The sequence below is a fragment of the Vipera ursinii genome (assembly GCF_947247035.1).
Source record: "Vipera ursinii genome assembly, chromosome: 5".
NCBI lineage: Eukaryota > Metazoa > Chordata > Lepidosauria > Squamata > Viperidae > Vipera > Vipera ursinii.
The window spans coordinates 59,788,231-59,813,464 of NC_139518.1; the positions used below are offsets into that span (position 1 = coordinate 59,788,231).

Genomic DNA, 25,234 nt, shown 5'->3' on the forward strand with positions numbered 1-25,234 from the left:
TAAGTATTCTCTATTTAACAACAGTAATTGGGAATGGAATTTTCTATTGCTAAGTGACAGTATCATAAAGGACAATATCACACATGCCTGCACTGCTTAGCAGTGGAAATTCTGGCACTTCTGGTTGCCACCCTTGATTCACTGCAGGTTGTTCAGCAAGGACTTGACATGGTTACCACATGCAACCTTTTGCCAGCTTCCCCACTGATTTTGCTTGTAGGAAGCCAGCACATGTTGCAAATGATGACCAATGATTGCAGGGACCTTGTGATTGACATAAATACAAGGATAGGTCATAAAAACCAGTCATTCAGTGGCATCATATGTTTGAACAGTCAATGAATTAATAGTTGTTAAATGAGAACCACTTGCAGTTAAATATGTTTCTGGGCTACAGCACCACAAACTTCAGTTGGGGATTTGCATCTCATATGGACAGATTTCAGAAGACAGAAACCCCAGTACATGGTGAATGGTTCTAGCCTACTTCTCAAACGCTCTATATACTTGGATAGCTTGGATATACATAAACTTTGTCATTAACTTTAAAAATGAACATTTCCTGGAGCAATTGCATTAGATGTCATTGTATGTGATTACCAAGCTTTTCCGTAATATTGGAAACTTAGCCTCCTTCTCACTTCTCCTAAGTGGTAGCTCTGTGTTCCCTGGAATAAATATTGTGAAATGAAAATATTATTAACTTCCTTGATGCAGACTTAGGAGATGAAGATGAAAGATCAAATTGCATACTAAAAATTTTCCTGTTTGGATTGGAACATTTATAAATTGTCAAGTTTCCTGTTTCTTTAGATTAGCAAAATACATCTTGAAATATGGGCACCCAGAAACTCTTCCCTTGGATGCTCCTAATACATGCTGCACTTCTACAAGAATCAGGTATGGTGTATATATATTATTATATGTTATTTTATATATGTTATATATTATACACTTGCTTGGATCTGAGAAGAAGATAGGTGATTGCTAAATGTCAGTAAACTGAGATATTGTGGACTGCTTTGCTTACGGTGTTCAGGAAACACGCAGCAATATTGTAAAGCATTAACCAGCTATGCTTGGATTAATGTTACCTCTTGATTCTATGAATTTGGATGCACAGAAGCAAAAGAATCAATTTACAAATCTACAAAAAGTACAAGCCCAGTGTGTACATATTTTAAGACTTTTTTTGTTAATCCAAAGTTGGTTTTCGTGAGAATAATGTAATAGCTGCACAACTTGACTTTGGATGGTGCTAGCAATCATTCATCAAGAAGTCTCCACAAAACTGTTCTCGGAGAATTATTTTCAGTGATTTATATGAATGAAATAAATCCACTCAGGAATTAAGTCATAATAAAACTACTACGAGTCCATCATCTACTCTGTTGACCTAAACTTATTATTTTGCAGAATATATTATAGCATTGTGGAGGTGGTTTTTTTTTTAAAAAAAATTCAGAACACCATTGAGCTGATCTAATTTTATTTTATCAGAACCACTTACAATAATATCATTTGTGTTTTTGAAAGGGGCACAGGATCTACGCTTAGTAAATGGAAGCAACAGATGTGCCGGAAGACTAGAGGTTTATTATAAAGGAATTTGGGGAACTGTTTGCGATGACTACTTTAATCCAACCAATGCACAAATAGTGTGTAGACAACTTGCATGTGGAAATGCAACTAAGGTGATGGGATGGGCATACTTTGGCCAAGGATCAGGGTACATCAGTCTGGATGATGTAAAATGCACAGGAAGTGAACCCACCATCTGGGATTGTGTTCACGCCGGGTGGCTCAACCATGACTGTGGACACAATGAGGACGTTGGTGTCATTTGCTCAGGTAACATCTCTCTGTATATTTATATATGAGGTAGATCTTTAGAAATGAAGCCAAGTCAGATATCTCAACTAAAAAGTTGTACAAACTGATTTCATTTGGCCAAGTAATCCGAATCAGATAGTACCATTTCAAAAATTGAAGAAACAGGACTACAACATAAATAGGGTTTATCTGAAATGCAGTACTAATGGAATTAGTGAATCTTATTCTTATCATTACTAGCTAGGAAAACAATGTTCTCTAAGAAAAGGTAAAGGTTCCTTCAGATTAAATTCAGCTCCTTGTATAACCAAATTAATATATTGGCCTGATGAAGGAGTTTACTATTGCCTTTTTTGGAGCATATATTTTAAAATGTCCCAATCTAATCTAAAACCCTATGGCCTTGTGTACAAATATTAAATGTCAAGCCCTCTTTAGTTTTTTGAGATCAACCATGTGAGTTAAATGCTGGTCTCTATTTAATCAATGCTTGTTAAGTAACGTATATGCAACTCTTTCCTAAACTGAGAGTTTATAATGTAATAAGCCTTGGTGGAGCAGTGGGCTAATGCCTCCTTAAGTAACACCAGCTGCCTGCAATTAGTGCAGGTTCGCATCCCACCAGGCTCAAGGTTGACTCAGCCTTCCATCCTTCCGAGGTAGGTAAAATGAGGACCCAGATTGTTGGGGGCAATTAAGCTGACTTTGTAATAATGCCGCTTGGGGGGTGTGTGAAAGCCCTAATAAGCAGGCATATACATAGAATGAAGGCTACTGCTAAGCTTGTAAGCCGCCCTGAGGCTTCGGAGAAGGGCGGGATATAAATGGAATTAAAATAAAAAATAATAATAAATGGTAACATTAGCCATCTAATCAAGATGAAACAATCCATGTCATCTCAAAGTGGGCTATTACAGTCTTTCTAATTGACTATTAATGATAACTTATTTGTTATTTACAAATGGAATGCAGTGGCTTAAGCAACAGATCAAAGAACTTATTATGATGCCATCTCTCTGTATTGATTAGTATTTTTATAGTCCTCTTAATCTGAGCATAAATTATGAAGCTAATTGCAATTTCGGTTAATTCCATGGATCATAACCAAAATAAGCATCAGTGGGAGATGAACATACAAGTATTTCTTATAACTGAATGTCCAGATTTTCATAAAAATCATATGTGACATATTATACCTTATGCAGCAATAAAATTAAAGAATCAACATTTTTTGCCTCTTTGTTAAAAGATGCTGAATTACTACCAACAGGCAAGTCTCTTTAATTACTCCTGGTTAAAAAGGAGAGGGGGTTGATCTTTCTTAAATCCATAATCACTCAGGGGAATCACAGTCATGATATTGTTCATTAATTCTATCCTTTACAAATTGACAAAGTAGCTTCTCTGAAATGTCTTTTTTTTCTGATGATAGGCAACACAGAAATGCCAACCCCAACTCCATTTTTTACGTCTGAAGGTAAGCATCTTAAAACATTATTAGTTTATTAGATTTTCATCCCACCTTTATGGCCCCCGACCTTCGCTCCTTCCGGTGCGATCTCAAAACCTTCTTTTTCGAACAAGCTGGCCTGGTCTGACGGGATGGGGTTGGGTTTTTATAAATAGTTTTAATTTTAATATGTATTAATTTTATGGGCATAATGGTTTAATGGCTTTTTAATTTTTGTATTCTGTTTTTTATTATGTATTGCCCTGTTCACCGCTCTGAGTCCTTCGGGAGAAGGGCGGTATACAAATTAAATTATTAAATTATTAAATTTTATAAATAACTCATGTCAGCAAACATACCTAATACTCCTTTCTTTTCCTATTTTCCCCACAAAACCAATGTTGTGAGGTGAGGTGAGCTGAGAAAGGATGACCGCCCCAAAGCCACCTTCCCATCTTTCATTCCTAAAATGAGATTAGAACTCAGAGTCTCCTGGTTTCTAGGCCAGCACCTTATCCATTATTGCAAAAGGAATAAAAGGGTATCAGACATGGGTGGGACCAGGTGAGGAAAGGAAGAGTAGATTTGTCAGTGACTTAGGATTTAGGATTTAGGATTTATTAAATTTATATGCCGCCCTTCTCCCTAAGGACTCAGGGCGGCTCACAACAATAAAAATTAAGAGACTTTTACCAGGAGTTTGCTCAATTGGTATCAGTGTTGCTTTTGGCATAAATAATGTTTGTTCTTAACTTTTAGGAAGAATAATAGTTTTGTTCCCAATATACCACTGTTAAACTTGTTAACTGCTATTCAGGAAGCGGAACTATCTAACAAGCTAGTGAGAATTCATTTGGAAACAGTATGAGTGTATGAGATGTTTGTATCCAAATTTCAATTTTGCCCAGAGATATTGCATTGCTTCAGATTATTATGTAGGTTTGGTGAGGGTTTGGCAAGGAAAACAATCTTTGGCTCCAGGGTCACATGCAGTTTCCCAAAGACTTGGCAGTGAGTTTGGGCCACCTCTCTGCAATTCTTTTTTTATTATTAAAGAGTTTTACAAAAACAAGATTTTACAATATATCCCCAAATCCCCCCCACCCCGAACCCGCCCACTTGCCCCCCCCCACCTCCCAGAGCTAAATACAGGATTATAGTTATAATAATCATATTCTAAATAAAAATTATGCATAATATACAATTAACCAAATTCATAATGTGCTTTAACTCCCCTTTAACATAGATACATACAAAGTACCAACACTAAGATCAATAACAATATCCCTCTAAAATCTACTCATAAGCTAAATGGAACTTTTTAGTCCCATATTTATTCTGAATATAATCTATCCATCTCCTCCAAACTGAAATATATCTTTCCTGTGAATGATCTTTCAAGTAAGCAGAAATCTTAGACATTTCTGCAAGATTCGAAACTTTAAACACCCATTCTTCTATAGTAGGCAAACTATCCTTCTTCCAATATTGTCCCACCAGTAACCGCGCTGCTATTATCATATTCAACATCAAATTGGTTTCTTTAACATCGCAATCTACAACAATACCCAATAAAAACAATTGCGGAGAAAACTTTATCTTTCTCTTAAAAATCTTTTGAATGCATCTATAAAACATTTTATAAAAATTTTCTCTTAAGTTTTGAGCCTGAGTAAATTTAACATTTCTGACCCAAATTATCTCCCAAGTGTCCAGCGAAATTGGTTCCTGAATATTTTGTGCCCACTTTATCATACAATCTTTAACTAATTCCGTTTCTGAATCCAATTCAATTAAAGCACTATATATCCTCTTTATATGTGCACAATTTAAGTCTCTAATTTGTTTTACTAAATTTTGATCTGTAATTGTGACACCAACTTTTTGATCTAACTTCCACCTAGCTTTCAATTGGGTATATTGAAACCAAGAGTGACTTATGTTTTCTTGTCTTAACTCATCTAATGATTTAAGTTGCCAATCATTCCCTTCCAATCTAAGTAATTCCTTATAAGAAACCATATCCAAACTCACTCCCATAGATGAGGACCCATATTGTTGGGGGCAATTAAGCTGACTTTGTAATAATGCCGCTTGGGGGTGAATGAAAGCCCTAATAAGCAGACATATACATAGAATGAAGGCTACTGCTAAGCTTGTAAGCCGTCCTGAGTCTTCGGAGAAGGGCGGGATATAAATGGAATTAAAATAAATAAAAATAAATAAATAGATACGCCCTCTATCGCGTGTCCAGGAATTCCCCAAATCGGTATTTTATAATTTAACTTATAATAATACTTTTTCCAGACACGCAATAAAGCACTTCTAAGAATATGGGATTTAAAAGCCCTGTCCACCTTCTTATCATAAAGCAAATATGCATGCCATCCATATACCAAAACCCAACCCTCAAGATGAAGTATTCTCTTATTAGTTAAATTAAGCCAATCACTAACCCACGTCAAGGCAACCGCATCATAATAAAATTTCAAATTCGGCGCCTTAAGTCCCCCTCTTTCCCTAGCATCTTGTAAAATCTTAAATTTAACTCTTGGTTTTTTCCCCGCTCAAATAAATTTATTAATACCCTTCTGCCATTGATCAAGGTTGGCATCCTTTTTCAATATAGGTATCATTTGAAACAAAAAGAGAAACTTTGGCAGAACATTCATTTTAACGACTGCAATTCTTCCCAATAAAGATAATTGTAATTTTTTCCATTATTTTTTTTTTGGAAAAAATTACCTCTCTGCAATTCTTAATGTGACATAAGGAGAACATTATTCAATACTTGCAAAATGCTTGCATTAGTTGAATTTAAATTAATTTAAATCAATCAATAATGTGAAATCATAGGATGCCAAAAGATTAATTGTAGTGTTGCCATGCCTGTACTTAGAAAGGTTTATTTTTGTGATGTCTCAGAAATATGGGTGGTATTTGACTTATGACTACAATTGAGCCCAAAATTTCTGTTGCTAAGTGAGACATCTGTTAAGTGAGTTTTGCCCCTTTTTACGATCTTTCTTGCCATAGTTGCTAAGTGAATCATTGCAGTTGTTAAGTTAGTAACATGGTTCTTAAGTAAAACTGCCTTCCCCATTGACTTCGCTTGTCAGAAGGTCACAAACAGTCATCAAATGAACCCAGGACACTGCGATTGTCATAAATATGAGTCAGTTGCCGAGTGTCTGAATTTTGATCATGTGACCATGGGGATGCTGCAACAGTCGTAAGTGTGAAAAAAGGTCATAAGACACTTTTTCCAGTGTCATTGTAACTTTGATCAGTCGCTAAATGAACGGTTGTAAACTGAGAAATACCTGTAATCCTTCTGGAACATGTTGAACGTAAAGACCAGCCCAGGGCCAATGCTATTACCTGGAATGGTTTGAATGTAACTGATTATGGTGCAGATTGAAGTGCAATTTTGTACACTTTCCTATAATGAACTGCCTTGATTGTGTAACATATTGTACAGAATCTGGGCACTTCCATATTGTCATTGTTTTGACACATCTCAAACCCTCAGAATCAGTCTGAGAGCAATTGTTAATCATCTTTAGTTTTGCCACTTCAGAAATGCTCCACCTAACAGCTTTATAGCTTGCAAAAGGAGGGGGAAAGATGAAAAATATCCAGTTACCTGGAACTTTGACAAAAAACGCTGTACAATTTCAATTTTTCCCCATTTTGTCTGGATAACTGAAGGGGAACTACAAAGCCTAGAATTCTCATTAAAGAGCCTGAATCATGAACTCTGTCTTTGATGGGGATACAGAGATACAGCATCTTAAAATACCGTATTTTCCGGTGTATAAGATGGCTTTTTAACCCATGAAAATCATCTCAAAAGTTGGGGGGTCGTCTTATACGCCCAGTCGTCTTATACGCCGGAAAATAGTACATAAATCAATCGAGCGCCCCCGTTCTTGCAAAGTAACTTCAAGCCTCCTTAGTCCAGTCCCCCCTCCAATGTGACTCTCCCTTCCCACCCCCAAGAGCCTCTCAGCCCCTTCCCCTCCCCCTTGCAAACGCTAGACCCCGGGAGCTCTTGCGTCTATTCCAAAGGGTGGGTGGAAGGAAAAGCCCCTTTCGGCTCCGGCTTGGCTGCAAGTCAGCGAGCCCGGGAAGGCACGCCCTCCCCTCTCACTGTGGAGGAAGCAGGGCAGGCTGGCGTCTGGCGGGAGCCGGCAGGGCAGTCCTGCGCACGCGCACGCTCCCTGGCTCCTAAGGAGTCCTCGGGGAGCCGTGGCAGGTGCCTCACGCTCTTCCCTCTTGAGCCAGCATTGGCAGAGCCGTCCGGCATCGGGTGGGAGCCGGCAGGGCAGTCCTGCACACGCGCACGCTCCCCGGCTGCTAAGGAGTGCTCGGGGAGCCGTGGCAGGCGCCTCACGCCCTTCGCTCTCAAGGCGGCACCGGCAGAGCCGTCCAGCGTCAGGCGGAAACCGGCAGGGCTTTGCATCATCTGCATCAGACGGGTCTGAATCGGGCTTGTGTCGGACAGTTGGCAACTGGCATGTAAGTATTTTCTGGCGTATAAGACGAAAAATCTTGAAAATCTTCTCAAAGGTCGGGGGTCGTCTTATACGCCCAGTCGTCTTATATGCTGGAAAATACGGTAAGTATACAAACAAACCCCTAACTTGCATCAATTTCAATTACATTCAAAGTGACTTGGAGATCAATAGGCTTAGCTTTCCCACCCGACTGACATCCTGGGGACAGAGATCTGAAACTTCAAGTAGCGCTTGTTTTAGTGACCACAACCTGGTCACTAAGTAACATGGTCATTAACTGACCACAACTGTGCTTTCTTTTCCCACCACTTCCCTGCCCTTGGGAATCCTCACCCACAAGAATAGGAAAATTAAGCAAGAAGGGAATTAATGCTTGCATTTATGTTCAACTGAGAGGAAAGGATTACAAGAGAGTAGGCAGGTACACAGAATGCACATCAAAAGGAAAATTTGCCTACCAAGTTAACTCTAAAATTTGTTGGTTTTGTCAGACCTTACTACAAACTCCGTAGAACTGACTACGCAGGAAATAAGAGTATTTATTATATGTTGAAGTGGATTTGCCTTTTGGTGTATGTTTTGTAGCAAGATCATCTACAAATGATTACGATTAATTTTGAGACATTTGTAAAGCCTGATTTCTAAACTTGGACAAATACTATTTTTTTAAAGGGAACAATCTTGTTCTGTCTGATAAAATATTGCATCTAAATAAAACATACACTGTTTGTTGGGCAAAATTCAGCTGTATTCTTTATTCAGCATAATAAAGCATAATACAACTGACCTGTTATGTCATTGCATAAACACACAGAGACAAGAGTTTGAAAAAACTCTTATGTACTGTAAATATTTGCTGAACAGCATCAGTGTTCTGGTTTTTACATTAAATCGTGATCCCTTGAATCTAAAGAAGATACTCTAAAAGCATTGAAAAAATAAAAAACACAGTTAAAAAGCGGAATGTGTCAACAGACAGAATTCTGTTAAATCTGATGTCATTATCAATTGCACTAATATTATGATATATATTAATGGAAAAGCTTAGAAATTTATCTGTCAAAACAGACCCAATAGGCAAGTATCAACGTATCTTCAAATTTTTAACCAAAATATGGGAAACACACCACCCACAGATTAGCCTGGTTGATTTTTCAAGGTTAAAAATGTAAGGGTTAGCTATTCCACTGATGGGCTTATCCACAAATATATACAGTGTTCATTTCTCAAGGCTAGTAAACACATTAAAAACAATTCTTATTCTGAAATAAAATAAATCCTTGCCTTATGCTATGTTATATTACTATTGCTACCTTTATTGAAACCATAAGTAGGAATATTTATTTATTTATTTATTTATTTGTTTATTTGTTTATTTATTTATTTATTTATTTTTGGGACTTATATGCCGCCCTATTTCCCGAAGGATTCAGGGTGGCTAACAATAATAAAAATACAATAATACAAAAGTTAAAAAAGAATTAAACTAGCAGCCCCAATAATAAGTTAAAAACATTTTAAAAATACATAAATTACTAATTTATGAAAGCAAGTTGGCTGCCCAAACTGAAATTTATTTAGTAAAATAAAAACCTTATTGAGATCACAGGTGGATATCTAATATTAGGATTTTTTTGCTTCTGAAAAGAAAGCAGCATAAATAATGGTTTGAATTTCTGAAAAAGAAAAAAAAGAAATTTATAGTATTCTTTTGGATATCCAGATTGCTTCACACATATAACATCACATTTTCCATGAAGCTAAACTTGGATTATTTCCAGGATTTCAGAAATGGTTCTAATGGCTTTTATTTTATTTTCATTTCTAATTATTATTATTTTTGTAAACCCACCTCAAAGTCACAGGTGAGATGGGTGGAAGTAGCAACTGAATAAATAAATATTTGCTCAAGTTCGTGATGGCAGGCTAGAATCAAAAAACTCACTCATGATTCTTCTGAAGCTTATTCTTATGTAACTCAAAATTATTTTGATTCCTATTTCTTGGTAGATTCCACATATTTCCCAACTGAAGAAACCACCCATCCAGCGACTGAGAAAGAAATAACACCTACTATGAGAACATTAGAAATGTCAAATGGAACCACAACATCATCTAAGACTACCCATTCAATAACCCAGAAGGAAGAAACAGTGACGCCAGGCTTGGCAGCCACTTCTCAAGGCGCTGTAGAAGACTTGAAGACATCTGCTCCCAGCTCCATAACTGGTACTACAAGTTAACTCCAAGTATTGCTCTGAATAGTGAGAGGGCATATAAATTTGATATGTGGGTTACATAAAGAAGTGATAGTGCCCTGAATGATTGGGAGCCAAATAAATCAGGCTAACTGGGGGAAAAGCAATATGATGAAGTGGTTTGGTCAAAGAATGAACAAGGAATGGATTTGAAAACAAACATATCTAGGAGAGCAATAGCTGATCTCTAGGCTATGTTCCAAAGGCTCATGGTCATCAGACAAATTCACCACGGAAAAGAAAGAAAGTTTGAAACAACATAAAAATGACGTTGTTTGTTTACAAGAGACATATATTGTATTAAGTTTTTTTATTGGATTATATGCTCCAAGTCAACAATAGTAAAAATTCTTTAAATTTTTACATCAGAGACTAATCGAACTGGATTATAAATTTGTTATTATGATGAGGGACTGGAATGGAGTTTTGGTGCCGTTTGAAGACAAGAAGGGACCCTCTAAAAACTTTTTTAATTTGAAATTGCCTAAAGCTTTTTTTTTTATTTGAAGGAAGATCTGGAATTATGGCGGGAAAGGAATATGAGAGACAGACTTGTTTTTACAGAAAATATATGAAAGAATCTTTTGTTATAAACATGCATAGGTACCTTGATAGAAAAGGTTTGGGATACTAGTCTTATTTTGAATCCATTGGATAATGGGGTATTATTGTAGATTGTGATGTTAAAGAAACTAATTTGATGTTGAATAATTATGGCGGGAAAGGAATATGAGAGATAGACTTGTTCCTACAGAAAACATATGAAAGAATTTTGTTACAAATATGCATAGGTACCTTGATAGAAAAGGTTTGGGATGCTAGTCTTATTTTGAATCTATTGGATAATGGGGTATTATTGTAGACTGTGATGTTAAAGAAACTAATTTGATGTTGAATATAAAAAGGATAGTTTGTTTATTATAGAAGAATGGGTGTCTAAAGTTTCGAATCTTGCAGAGATGTCTAAGATTTTTTGTGTATTTGAAGGATCATTCACAGGAAAGATATGTTTCAGTTTGGAGGAGAAGGATAGATTATATTTAGAACAAATATGGGATTAAAAAGTTCCATTTAGTTTATGAGTAGATTTTAGTGGGATATTGTTATTGGTACTTTGATTGTAGTTATGTTAAAGGGGAGTTAAAGCACATTATGAATTTGGTTAATTGTATATTTGCATAATTTCTATTTAGAATATGATTATTATAACCATAATCCTTTATTTAGCTCTGGGAAGTGGGGGGAAAAGTGGGTGGTTTTGGGGTGGGGGGATTTGGGGGTAAAACTTTGTTTTTGTAAAACTTTTCAATTAAAAAAAAAACCTTACTCATGATTCTTCTGAAGCTTATTCTTATGTAACTCAAAATTATTTTGATTCCTATTTCTTGGTAGATTCCACATATTTCCCAACTGAAAAAACCACCCATCCAGCGACTGAGAAAGAAATAACACCTACTATGAGAACATTAGAAATGTCAAATGGAACCACAACATCATCTAAGACTACCCATTCAATAACCCAGAAGGAAGAAACAGTGACGCCAGGCTTGGCAGCCACTTCTCAAGGCACTGTAGAAGACTTGAAGACATCTGCTCCCAGCTCCATAACTGGTACTACAAGTTAACTCCAAGTATTGCTCTGAATAGTGAGAGGGCATATAAATTTGATATGTGGGTTACATAAAGAAGTGATAGTGCCCTGAATGATTGGGAGCCAAATAAATTAGGCTAACTGGGGGAAAAGCAATATGATGAAGTGGTTTGGTCAAAGAATGAACAAGGAATGGATTTGAAAACAAACATATCTAGGAAGAGCACAAGGGCTGAGAGGAAGAGGAAGACAAAGAGGAGGGCTGGGTTTTTTCCAGGATTATTTTTTATCTCGATATATCTATGACAGCAAAGGAGTTTTTGCCAGGTTTCTGAAACATATAGCTATAAAATTTATTGTTTTTGTTAGACTTTACTACACCCTCTGCAGATCTGACTAGCCAGGAAATACCATATTTTCCGGTGTATAAGATGACTCGGCGTATAAGACGACCCCCTACATTTCCTGTTAAGTTATAGGGTTTGGGCTATACTCGCCGTATAAGACTACCCCTCTTCCAACGCAGACCAAATAAAAATTAAAAAACATCAGATTTGATTTTAATATGGTAATTTTAATTCAAATGCTTATGACATGCAGGTACTTAGTAGGAAAACTGTCACTTATAAACATAAGGCTGTTTGTCATCAAACATGTAAATACAAAACAGTGCAAGTGGATTAAACTTTTCCTAATTCACTCTAAAGCTTTCCCTGCGCAGACCAAATGGGAGATCCGCTCCAGGTTTTCCAGCCAGCCCGCCCAGTTCCTGAGTCAAATGTGTCCTTAGAGCTAAGCAGCTGCTCTGGCTGCTGCATTCCCCACCTGCCTTTCAAGTTGGGATAGACTGCAGCTGCTCTTCAACTTTAGAAGGAAAGACGCCCAGACCCCAGCCTGTAAAAAATCACAGACTGCAGCTTCTTCTCCAATTGGTTCCGCTTTCCCTGCGCAGACCAAATGGGAAATCCACTCCAGGTTTTCCAGCCAGCCCTGTCCCTAAAGTTTCAGCACCCGGCGTATAAGACGACCCCTGACTTTTGAGAAGATTTTCATGGGTTAAAAAGTCGTCTTATATGCCAAAAAATATGGTAAGAGGTATTTAGAATAAACTGAAGCAGACATGCATTTTTATAACACTAATGAGTATCATAATAATAAACGTACTTCCAGCTGACTGCAAGGGATGCTTTCCACACAAGGAGTGCAAAACAGAACTGCAGAGAAGAAATAAAGAATTCTAGAAACTAGATATTTGAGGTGAAAGTCCAATACACATTTGTTTTCCTTTCAAGAAAAATCTCTGAGACTGGTGAATGGAGAAGACAAATGTCGTGGTCGCATTGAGGTCTTTTTCAATGGAAGCTGGGGAACAATTTGTGACGATGGCTGGGACGTGAATGACGCACACGTTGTGTGTAGGCAGCTTGCCTGTGGAGAGGCCATTGAAGCCCTATCTAGTGCTGCATTTGGGGAAGGAACTGGCAGCATCTTCCTGGATCAGGTCCAGTGCAAAGGAAACGAATCCTCTCTTGAAGAATGCGTTCATAAACCTTGGGGCATTCATAACTGTCATCATAAGGAAGATGCTGGGGTCATTTGCTCAGGTAATCTGAACTGCTCAGGTTAATAATATAATATAACCTCCTAATTCATCAACATCAGTATGTTGTCTTCTTCACCCAGACCAAAGTTATTCTTCTATTTTCAGGTCCTGCAGTCAGCACAACACCACCTGGTAGGTATTTGCTTAAATTCCTATTGTTACTTAAAACCAAATCTTGCATCCTAATTTACGGGGGACATGGTAAGTAAATAGCTAAATTGGTGACTAAATTGTTTGTGGTTAATCAATAGTGATTTGGTACTGATTGATTGGAAGAAAAATTAATTAGGTTGTTACCATCTTGAATGGGATCACAAAGGATCCTAACTGCTATTATGTGTAAACCTTTCAGACAGTCTTAATTGATAATGGGCCTCAGTAGAAAAAAAGTGCATTTATTATTGAACTTATAATGATTTGAAGATTTCTTGTTATGCAGGTTTCAGTAAGTTATAACATTATCTTTTATAACAACATCAGCACTTAACAATGTTAATTGAGCTGGCAGAGTCAATTCCAGTCAGTAACTGAGGACTTACCTGTAGTCTCAATATAAAAGACAACAAGCATCAGTTCTTACACCTCAAACCAGGCTTCCAATACTCATTTTTATTTTACTTCTTATATCAAACTAAAGAAGAGTAAAAAAATGTAAAAAATAATGGTAACGTAATAATAATGGCAATATAATGTAAGCTCCTAATTCATCAGCATCAATAGGTTGTCTTCTTCAGCCAGATCAAAATTGTTTCTTCTATTTTCAGGTCCTGCTGTCACCACACCAACCCTAGGTAGGCATTCGCTTTAATTTCTATTGTTACTTAAAACCAAATCTTGCATCATAATTTAAAGGCAAATAGAGCCAGTAAAGACTTTAACACCAAAGAGAGAAATAAGATTGACCCACTTTCTGATCTTTCTTTTCACTGAAAGAACAATCTGTGAAATAAAATTAGTCTTTATGCTAGGCTTATGCTGTGAAGACTCGAAATTTGCTTTTCAGCAAGTCATTGAATGATGTATGGATATAAGAAAGAATGAGTATCATATTTTGCTGGGGTCATTTGCTCAGGTAATCTGAACTGCTCAGTTTTCAAGTGGTGTGCTGTTTTACTTGGTTTACATTATCTAAACACAGTAAAACAATAATTGAGTGTCAATGCAATGTGACTGTTGTCAGGTAAATTATTATCATCAGAAAGCCAAAGCCTGTTACATCCAACTAGGAGGTATGAATGGGATCACAAAGAAGCCTAATTGCTATTATGTGTATACGGTAGCTTTCTGATGATATTGATAATGTTTCTCAGTAGAAAAAGTGCATTTATTTTTGAACACATAAAGATTTAACAAACAAAACGTTAACCTATGCAGGTTTCAATAAGTTATTACATTAAAGTAAATTTGATTAAAGTGCTTAACATGCTTAAAAACCATAGCACTTATAGATGGCGAAGATTTCGGCCTATTTGAAAGATTACTCGCAAGAACATTATATTATGGAATGGAGAAAATGGATTGAGTTTATCCAGAATAAGTATAGGGTCAAGAAGTTTTATCTAGCATTTGAATAAGTCTTCTTTCGTTTTTTTTTTCTTTTTTTATTTTGTCTTCTATATATATTTAATAATGCTAAGTTTTGTTTGATCCTATATAAGTTAGAGAGTGATGGATTTTAGAATTTATAGTTGTTAGTATATGGTTGTTTATGATTGCTTTTTTATATATATATACCTTGTATTTAGCTCTGGGAAGTCCGGGGGGGGAGGGGGGTTGGGGGGAGGTGGGGGGGGAGGGGGGGAAAGGGGGAGGTAGGGAGGGGAGGAGGGAGGGGGAAGGAGTTTTTTTAAAGGAAAACTGTATTTTTAAAACTTTTCAATAAAAAAAAAAAACAAAACCATAGCACTTAAGTATGCAGTTGCAGTCAGTAAATGTGGACTACCGGTAGTCTCATTATTGAAAAGCAAGAGGCATCAGTTCCAATACTTTCAATTAGGTTTGCTGTGCCCTTTTTTATTTTATTTTATTGTATCAAACTAAACTACATCCCAGAGTTCTGAAAGAGCTGGCAGATGTTATCTCAGAACCATTACATCACATCTTTCATAAATCCTGGAGCACCGGGGAAGTACCTGAGGATTGGAAATGGACTGATGTGGTTCCCATCTTCAAAAAGGGGGAAAACAGGCCCAAAAAGCTACAGACCAGTCAGTTTAACATGAATACCTGGAAAAGATAATCAAAATACAGATCTGCGAACAACTAGAAGCAAACAAATTTGTAACTAGTAGCCAGAACGGGCTTGTTAAAAAGAGATCATGCCAAACCAATCTTATTTCATTTTTCAATAAAGTGATTAAACAAGTAGACAAGCGAAATGCTGTGGATGTAGTATACTTAGATTTCAGTGAGGTATTTGATGAAGTAGACCACAACCTACTCTTTGGTAAGCTAGAAAAAGGTGAAATAGACAAAAATCACCAACAGATGGGTCTGTAGCTGGCTGACAAACCGTACTCAATGAGTAGTCCTCAATGTCACCATATCCACATGGAGAGAAGTAAGCAGTAGGATACCACAAGGTTCCGTCTTAGGCCCAGTATTCTTCAATATCTTCATAAATGACTTAGATGAGGGAATTGAAGGGGAACTCATCAAATTTGCAGATGACACCAAACTGACAGGAGTAGCCAACATCCCAGAAGACAAACTCAGGATCCCAAAAGATCTTGACAAACTTAAACAATGGGCCCCATCCAACAAAATGTGTTTCAGGGTGGAGAAAAGCAAAGTTTTACATTTACGAAGGAAAAATCAAAGGTACAGGTACAGATTGGGTGAGACCCGGCTTAAAAACAGTAACTCTGAAAGGGGCTTTAGAGTCCTAGTGGAATACATGGAATACTGCAGCCAATTTTGGTCACCATATCACAAAAAAAGATGTTGAGAGTTTGGAAAAAATTCAAAGAAGATCAACTAAGATGATCAAAGGCCTGGAGACTAAAACATATGAAGAACAGCTGCGGGACATGGGTTTCTCTAGTCTAAAGAAAAGAAGAAATAGGAGAGAGATAGTAGCAGTATTGCAGTATTTGAGGGGCTGCCACAAAGAAGAGGGGGTCATGTTATTCACCAAATTACCAGAGGGCAGGACAAGAAACAATGGTTGGAAACTGATCAAAGAGAGAAGCAACCTGGAATTAAGGAGAAACCTCCTGACAGTGAGGACAATTAACCAGTGGAACAGCTTGCCTCCAGAAATCATGGGTGCTCCATCACTGGAGATTTTTAAAAAGAGACTAGACAGTCATTTATCTGAGATGCTTGAACAGGAGGATGGACTAGAAGACCTCCAAGGTCCCTTCCAGTTCTATTCTATTCTATTCTATTCTATTCTATTCTATTCTATTCTATTCTATTCTATTCTATTCTATTCTATTCTATTCTATTCTATTCTATTCTATAGAAGAGTAAAAGATATAAAAGAAATAATGACAATAATAATACTGGCAATATCATGAAACCTCATAATTGATCATCATCAGTATGGTGTCATCTTCACCCAGACTGAAGTTATTTCTTCCATTTTCAGGTCCTGTTGTCACAACACCACCACCTGGTAGGTATTTTCTTAAATTTCTATTATGACTTATAAGTTAAGGGGAAAAAGAGCCAGTGAAGACTTTAGCAACAAGAAGAGAAATAAGATTCATCCAACTTTCTTTTCTTTTCTTTCCTGAAAGCACAGCTCATGAAATAAAGTTAGACTTTATGCAAAGCATGTGATGTGTGAAGACTGGAGTTTTGCTTTTCAAAGGATGGCTGGTTTTTTTCATCATTATTTTTATCTATATACACTTATGATAGCAAAGAAGGTTTGGCAAAGTTTCAGAAACATATAACTATAAAAATTTTTGTTTTTGTCAGATCTTTCTACACCCTCCACAGTTCTGACTACACAACAAATAAGAGGTATTTATTATATGTTGAAGAAACACTGATATGCCTTTTTAAAATGAACCCTCAAAGAGTCAACGTAAGGTGTCATTGGGGGGAAAATGCTGCTTATATTCTTTTGACAATTGCAGAAAGTGCACTGGTAACGACAACAAGCTCGTTGACTGTAAGGTTGATGAATGGAAAAAACAGATGCCAGGGTCGGCTTGAAATCTTCTACAATGGGAACTGGGGAACAGTCCTTAATGATTGTGAACCAAATTAATTAGGCTGATTAGTACAAAAGCAGTATCATGAAGTGATTTGGTCAAAGAGAATGAACAAAGATTGAACCTGAAAACAAGTAATATGTAGGAAGCACAAACGGATTGAAAGGAAGTGGAAAACCAAGAGAATGTTTTTTCCCCCAGTGTTATCTTTATACACCCATAATAGAAAATAAGTCCTGGCAAAGTTTCTGAGTCATATAACATTAATTTTCTGTTTTTGTCAGAACTTTCTACACTCTCCGCAGAGCTGACTACGCAGGAAAGAAGAGGTATTTATTATATATATTATATTATTATATTCTAGAAATTAGATATCTCAGATGAAATGTTCATCTTTTATTCCACAATGATGTAAAGAATAACGAGTTTTTGATCTCCGGTATTCAGGGGTAAGGAAGCTCAAAGATATCATTCAAATATACAAAATAATTTTTGGAAGATCCAAGGAAATCACCCAAAATTTGTAGATTGGGTAGCAGTTGTGGCCAGTCCTCTTAAATCTATTCAACCCCATTTATGTAAAGGGTCACAAGATCTAGAGTTGTACACACACACACACACACACACACACACACACACACACACACATGCATGCATGCATGTACATAGACACACAGACACGGAATCTTATCTGACAAAAAAACTATCAGATTGAGAAATATTCATATGCCTTTTTAAAATGAACCCTCAAAGAGTCAACGTAAGGTGTCATTGGGAAAAAAAATGTTGTTTATATTCTTTTGACAATTGCAGAAAGTGCACTAGCAACGACAACAAGCTCGTTGACTGTAAGGTTGACGAATGGAAAAAACAGATGCCAGGGTCGGCTTGAAATCTTCTACAATGGGAACTGGGGAACAGTCTGTGATGACGGTTGGGACTTAGAAGATGCAAAGGTTGTTTGCAGACAACTTGCCTGTGGAGAAGTTATGGAGGCCACCAGTGAAGCCTATTTTGGGCAAGGCACTGGCAACATCCTCCTAGAAAATGTTCAGTGTAAAGGGAATGAATCGTCTATAGAAGAGTGCTCCAATCCAGGCTGGGGAATTCATCGGTGTGGCCACAAGGAAGACGCTGGGGTCATTTGCTCAGGTAACCATCGCCATCGTTGTTAGTGTAAAATGATTTCATAGCAGCCTTCGTAGCAAAATATGAATACCTCCGTATCACTCAGAGGAGGAGCTTACTTTCTTTTTGCTTTTTGCTTTTTTTCATAGAAACAGTTTCCCTTACAACAAAGAATCCCATTATACCTAGTAAGTATCGGTTCTCTTTGCAAACAGTAAATAGTGTATTTGAGAAATGATCTCATTTTGCATAGAAGAATGTATCATGAAATTAGTAATACAATTAGGAAATACTGAAATTCCTGAATAATATTATTTAGTAATATAAAAAAGTCAGTGACATCTGTTCTATGAAACGTATGTGCTATGCCTCAGATTTATTTTCACTGAAAACCGAATCATTATTTTTAAATTCCTGCCATTAGGAGCCTCTCTGTGAAAATTAGCATACTAGAGTTTCATTGTGAAGGCTCTGTGTATGCTGCAAATAAAAGGTCATATATTCTAAACTATATTTTCTGGTTTTAATAGATAGGCTTGCAGAATATTCCTGAGAATAATTAAAGTGATTCTGTAGAGAAACAATTAAACTATCAGATTCTTGTGTCTCTTTTCCTTTCCTTTCTTCATTTATCAAACTCAGCTATTTCTTTTCTTTTGGTTTCTGTAGCTCCCACAAAAACTACATCCGAAGTCCCAGGTATTTACATTTGGATAATTTTCTAATCAACATGATCTAGACATTATACTGCAAACATATTCTTTTGTGTGTTTAACACATTGTTAAATGTGGACGCTCACTTGACTATGAGCAAGCAGTGTGCAGCAGCAACCAAAGAAGCAAATACAATCCTGGGTTGTATAAACAGAGGCATAGAATCAAGAAGATCATGCAAAGTATTAGTACCGCTTTACAAAACCTAGTAAGCCCACACCTGGAATACTGCAGCCAATTTTGGTCACCATATCACAAAAAAAGATGTTGAGAGTTTGGAAAATATTCAAAGAAGATCAATTAAGAGCCTTGGTGGAGCAGTGGGCTAATGCCTCCTTAAGTAACACCAGCTGCCTGCAATTAGTGAAGGTTCGCATCCCACCAGGCTCAAGGTTGACTCAGCCTTCCATCCTTCCGAGGTAGGCAAAATGAGGACACAGATTGTTGGGGGCAATTAAGCTGACTTTGTAATAATGCCACTTGGGGTGTGTGTGAAAGCCCTAATAAGCAGGCATATACATAGAATGAAGGCTACTGCTAAGTTAGTAAAGCCGCCCTGAGTCTTCGGAGAAGGGTGGGATATAAATGGAATTAAAATAAAAAATAAAAATAAAATAAGATGATCAAAGGCCTGGAGACTAAAACATATGAAGGACGGCTGCGGGACATGGGTTTCTCTAGTCTAAAGAAAAGAAGAAATAGGGGAGAGATAGTAGCAGTATTGCAGTATTTGAGGGGCTGCCACAAAGAAGAGGGGGTCATGTTATTCACCAGATTACCAGAGGGCAGGACAAGAAACAATGGTTGGAAACTGATCAAAGAGAGAAGCAACCTGGAATTAAGGAGAAACCTCCTGACAGTGAGGACAATTAACCAGTGGAACAGCTTGCCTCCAGAAATCATGGGTGCTCCATCACTGGAGATTTTTAAAAAGAGACTAGACAGTCACTTATCTGAGATGCTTGAACAGGAGGATGGACTAGAAGACTTCCAAGGTCCCTTCCAGTTCTATTCTATTCTATTCTATTCTATTCTATTCTATTCTATTCTATTCTATTCTATTCTATTCTATTCTATTCTATTCTATTCTATTCTATTCTATTCTATTCTATTCTATTCTTTTCTATTCTATTCTATTCTATTGAAGAGTAAAAGATATAAAACAAATAATGACAATAATAATACTGGCAATATCATGAAACCTCATAATTGATCATCATCAGTATGGTGTCATCTTCACCCAGACTGAAGTTATTTCTTCCATTTTCAGGTCCTGTTGTCACAACACCACCACCTGGTAGGTATTTTCTTAAATTTCTTTTATGACTTATAAGTTAAGGGGGAAAAGAGCCAGTAAAGACTTTAGCAACAAGAAGAAAAATAAGATTCATCCAACTTTCTTTTCTTTTCTTTGCTGAAAGCACAGCTCATGAAATAAAGTTAGACTTTATGCAAAGCATGTGATGTGTGAAGACTGGAGTTTTGCTTTTCAAAGGATGGCTGGTTTTTTAAGCATTATTTTTATATACACTTATGATAGCAAAGAAGGTTTGGCAAAGTTTCAGAAACATATAACTATAAAAAAATTTGTTTTTGTCAGATCTTCCTACACCCTCCACAGTTCTGACTACACAACAAATAAGAGGTATTTATTATATGTTGAAGTAGATATCCATTCTTATAACAGTAACGAATATTGTAACAATAAACCTACAGCACTTCCAGCTGATGGTAAGGGGTGCTTTCCACTCAAGGGGTGCAAAACAGAACATCAGAGGTGATTCTTCTCCATTTAGAAATAAAGAATTCTAGACATTAAATATCTGAAGCAAACATCAAGTGTGCATTTGTTTTCCTTTCAAGAAAAATCTCTGAGACTGGTGAATGGAGAAGACAAATGTAGTGGTCGCATTGAGGTCTTTTTCAATGGAAGCTGGGGAACAATTTGTGATGATGGCTGGGACATAAATGACGCACAGGTTGTGTGTAGGCAGCTTGCCTGTGGAAAGGCCATCCAAGCCCTACCTAAGGCTGAATTTGGGGAAGGAACTGGCAGCATCTTCCTGGATGAGCTGAAGTGCAAAGGGAATGAATCCTCTCTTGAAGAATGCACTCATAACCCTTGGGGCGTTCATAACTGTCTCCACAAGGAAGATGCTGGAGTCATTTGCTCAGGTAATCTAAACAGCTCAATTTTCAAGTTATGTGATATTTTTACCTGGTTTACATTGTCTAATAGGTGCGGTGGCTCAGTGGCTTAAAAAACCTGGAGTTGGTCTCTGCTCTGGTGGTTCAAGTCCTAGCACCACATGGCAGAGTGAGCTCCCATCGCTTGTCTCAGCTTCTGCCCACCTAGCAGTTACAAAACATGCTACATGTGACTAGATAAATAGGTGGGAAACATGGCATCTTCAGTGGGAAATGCGGCCTTTTTTTGTATAGCCAGTCAGACCCGGGGTCGTAATGGTCTTGCCTGGATAAAATGCCAAATTGTGCTGCAACATTGGTGTGAGAGACCTCAGATGATGCCATAGGATTCCACTTGTCTTTCTGATGCAAAGCTAGTTCATCCCCTGTGGTATGTCATGGATTAGCACATGAGCGCAAACTAAACAGACTAGCACTCTTTGACTAGCAACCAAACAACTTCTATGTACTAGCTAATTGTATCAAACGCTAAATAAATAAATACATTAACCAAAAACATTGAAAGCATAATTAAATAATAAGGTGATAATGTAATGTGACTGCTCCCTGATAGAATATTATTATAAGAAAGCAAAGTATGTCATCATTGAACCTGATTCTTGAACAGGATCACAAGGAATCCTAATTGCTATTATGGGTAAAGTTTTCAGGCAATCTTCATTTTCTTGGTAGAAAAAAGGGTGTTTATTATTGAACATACAAGGATTTAAGGATTTGTCCTTATTATGTAGATTTCAATAAGTTATATTATTTTTAAGTAAATTTGATTAAAGTGCTTAACGTGCTTAACAACCACAGCACAGCACAGAGGAGCTGGCAGACTCAATTGCAGTCAGTAAATGAGGACTGCCTGTCGTTTCAATATTGAAAAGCAACAGGCATCAGTTTCAATACTTTCACTCCCATTTGCTATACCCTTTTTTATTTTACTTTGCTGTATCAAACTAAAGAATAGTAAAAACTATATAAAAGAAATAATGAGGATAACAATACTGGCAGTAAATCATGAAAACTCATAATTGATCATCATGAGTATGCTATCATCTACACTCAGACAGAAGTTATTTCTTCTATTTCCAGGCCCTGCTGTCACCACACCACCACCAGGTAGGTATTTTCCTGAATTTCTGTTAATTAAAACCAAATCTCACATTAGAATTTAAGGTGAAGTAGAGCTAGTAACGTCTTTACCAGCACAGAGAGAAATATGATTCATTCAACTTTCCCACCACCACCACTTTTCATTGAAACTACAGTCTGTGAAATAAAGTGAGTCTTTATGCTATGCATGTGGTATGAAGACTGGAGTTTTGCTTTTCAGCAAATCATTGAATGTAAGAAAAAGAAGTTTATCGTATGTTGTTTGATTTAAATAAAGTTTAAAATAAAGTGAAAGCATTGAATGATGGAATGTTTTGTGAGATAACATAATAAATTAATTAATTAAACAAAGCAGTAACTTAATCAGTGTCTATGGAGTATTTAAAAATTGTTTGTGGTTAAGCAATACTCTTAGCGTCCTTAATGATTGGGAAACAAATTAATTAGGCTAATTAATACAAAGAAGTATCATGGAGTGGGTTTGGTCAAAGAGAATGAACAAGGATTGAATCTGAAAATAAATATATGTAGGAGGAGCAAACGGATTGAGAGGAAGCGGAAAACTAAGAGAATGGTTTTTTCCCCCCAGTATTTTCCTTATACACCCATAATAGAAAATAACTTCTGGCAAAGTTTCTGAGTCATATAAAGTTAATTTTCTGTTTTTGTCAGAACTTTCTACAACTTCTGCAGAGCTGACTACGCAGGAAAGAAGAGGTATTTATTATATGGCTAAGTGGATTTGCATTCTTGTAACTGTAATAGATACTGTAACAGTAACACAATGAAACCTGTATACCTCCTCTTTCTGATCTCACACCCATTTTATTGTATAGTGAGATGAAGGTTGTTGGAAGTCTGCAAAGACCATACAAATCTGAATTTCAATAAGCTACAAAAGGAATTTTACATTAAATAGGAAATTATTTGAAAGTATATTTCCTTAAATCAGAGATGTCAAACTGCTGGCCTGCGAGCCGGACGCATCATCCGGATGTTGCGCCCACCCCATTGCCGGCAATGGCGAAAAGTCTCCAATATGTTATGCGATGTCACATGATGTCGCGAGTTTGACATGTCTGCCCTAAATCATGGTTGTGCTGTTGAAATGAGCCAAAGAGTATGCTATGGTCATACCAGTTGAAACTACTAAGGGACAGAACTGAAACATAGAGAGCACGTGGTTTCCCACCATACTGTAGAACCACTTTTGCTATGTATGCAGGCACCTGCATAGCAACAGCCACCAGGGGGCGTTGGCCTGAACAGTTTTTGGCGGGAAACCCAGTTTTGGCGGGAAACCTAGGGCCAACCCCATTGGCTGTCCGCTTACCTGGCTAGGTATTTAAGGAGGCCAGGTAACCCTCATTCCCCAGTTCGCCATCCCCTCCAATAAAGTGCTGAACTCACACTCCGGCTGGCGTCTCTTCCTTGCGTCGGACCCACTACACTATAGTGGCGACGAAGGTGGGATTGCTGCCGACCAAGAGCTGAAGTCACTGGGGAAATGCTCCGCGAGCGAAGGGAAAGGCATTTTCCTTCCTTCTCCCCCTACGACCGCCAGCCGACCAGCCGACCGGACCACGCCGGTCACCGTATCCAGAACCAAGACCGCACACCGCACCGCGACCGCAAACGCACCGCCATGTCCAGAGCCGGACAACCCCGCGAGTTCGACACCCGCCACCCCAAGACCTGGGCCCGTTACCTGGCTCACGTTGAACTGTACATGCGGCTCAACCAGATATCAGAGGACGGTGCGAAGGCGGCAGCACTGCTTTGCCTCGGAGGGCCAGCGCTGTTGGAGATCGCTGCGAACCTGTTCCCCCAGGAGGCCATCAACACCGTCGCGTACCAGGACCTCGTGGCCAGACTCAACACCCATTTCAAGCCCCGGCGCTCCAAGGTGGCCGCGCAGTCACAATTCGAAAAAAGGGACCAGCGCCCCAACGAGACTGGTGCTGATTTCCTCGCCGCCCTACAAGAAGCCGCCGTCGCCTGCAGGTTCTCGAACTTGGAGGAGCAGCTACGGGACCGGCTGATCTGCGGCCTACGGGACAAGCATCTGCAAGAGTGCCTGTTCGAGAAAGAGGAGGTTTCACTCCAGGAAGCCGAGGACGCCATCCTCGCCTATGAAGCGGCCTGCGGGGCCGTCCAAGCCTGCCAGGTGACCAGCGTTCACCGGCAATTTGCCATGGAAGAGGATGACCAGAGCATCGGCCTCCTCCAGCGGAAATCGACCCCAGACCAGCGAGCCAGACGGCCAAACAAGCCCAGGCCTCCCAACAACGCCACCAACCCTCTGAAATGCGCAGGGTGTGGTGGAAGCCACGTGCGCAACCTCTGCAAGTTCCGGTCAGCCATGTGCCGGGCCTGCAAGAAAACAGGCCACATAGCCGCAGTCTGTCGTAGCCGCCGCCTTCGAGAGGAGATCCACGAGCTGCAGCCGGAGGAATTGCCATTCGAAGGTACTGGGGCCCCGACCAAAACGCGAATTGGCTATGTTGAGAGCCGGCTGGCCATTAATCACACGGGTAGCCGCCGGCTACTCAAGCCTAAAATTAGATTAACAATCTGCTTGCAAGGCATCCCTTGCAGCATGGAGCTTGACTCCGGATCAGCGGTCTCGATCATTTCGGACGAGACCCTTAACTGCATAAAC

General features: G+C 38.2%; 1 protein-coding gene across 16 annotated transcripts in view; it reads left to right on the forward strand.

The window, feature by feature from the left end:
* The first annotated feature begins 373 nt into the window (after nt 1-373).
* The window catches only part of LOC310641440 (scavenger receptor cysteine-rich domain-containing protein DMBT1-like), an 83,206-nt gene continuing 58,345 nt past the window's right edge, over nt 374-25,234 (forward strand). For 5 of the 16 annotated variants that reach the window (XM_083364498.1, XM_083364499.1, XM_083364494.1 and 2 more), the window contains exons 1-20: nt 377-468; nt 814-900; nt 1,537-1,851; nt 3,266-3,310; nt 9,814-10,032; nt 11,454-11,672; nt 12,945-13,256; nt 13,361-13,387; nt 14,020-14,046; nt 16,848-16,874; nt 17,183-17,227; nt 17,706-17,750; nt 18,235-18,573; nt 18,699-18,737; nt 19,219-19,248; nt 20,534-20,560; nt 20,864-20,908; nt 21,127-21,438; nt 22,552-22,578; nt 23,245-23,289. In XM_083364498.1, the coding sequence (XP_083220624.1) occupies nt 837-900; nt 1,537-1,851; nt 3,266-3,310; nt 9,814-10,032; nt 11,454-11,672; nt 12,945-13,256; nt 13,361-13,387; nt 14,020-14,046; nt 16,848-16,874; nt 17,183-17,227; nt 17,706-17,750; nt 18,235-18,573; nt 18,699-18,737; nt 19,219-19,248; nt 20,534-20,560; nt 20,864-20,908; nt 21,127-21,438; nt 22,552-22,578; nt 23,245-23,289 (2,209 nt within the window). In that variant the 5' untranslated portion in view covers nt 377-468; nt 814-836. Of the gene's footprint in view, nt 469-813; nt 901-1,536; nt 1,852-3,265; nt 3,311-9,813; nt 10,033-11,453; nt 11,673-12,944; nt 13,257-13,360; nt 13,388-14,019; nt 14,047-16,847; nt 16,875-17,182; nt 17,228-17,705; nt 17,751-18,234; nt 18,574-18,698; nt 18,738-19,218; nt 19,249-20,533; nt 20,561-20,863; nt 20,909-21,126; nt 21,439-22,551; nt 22,579-23,244; nt 23,290-25,234 lie in introns of all 16 variants that reach the window. The other 11 variants (XM_083364509.1, XM_083364508.1, XM_083364500.1 and 8 more) reach the window with 10 other exon arrangements.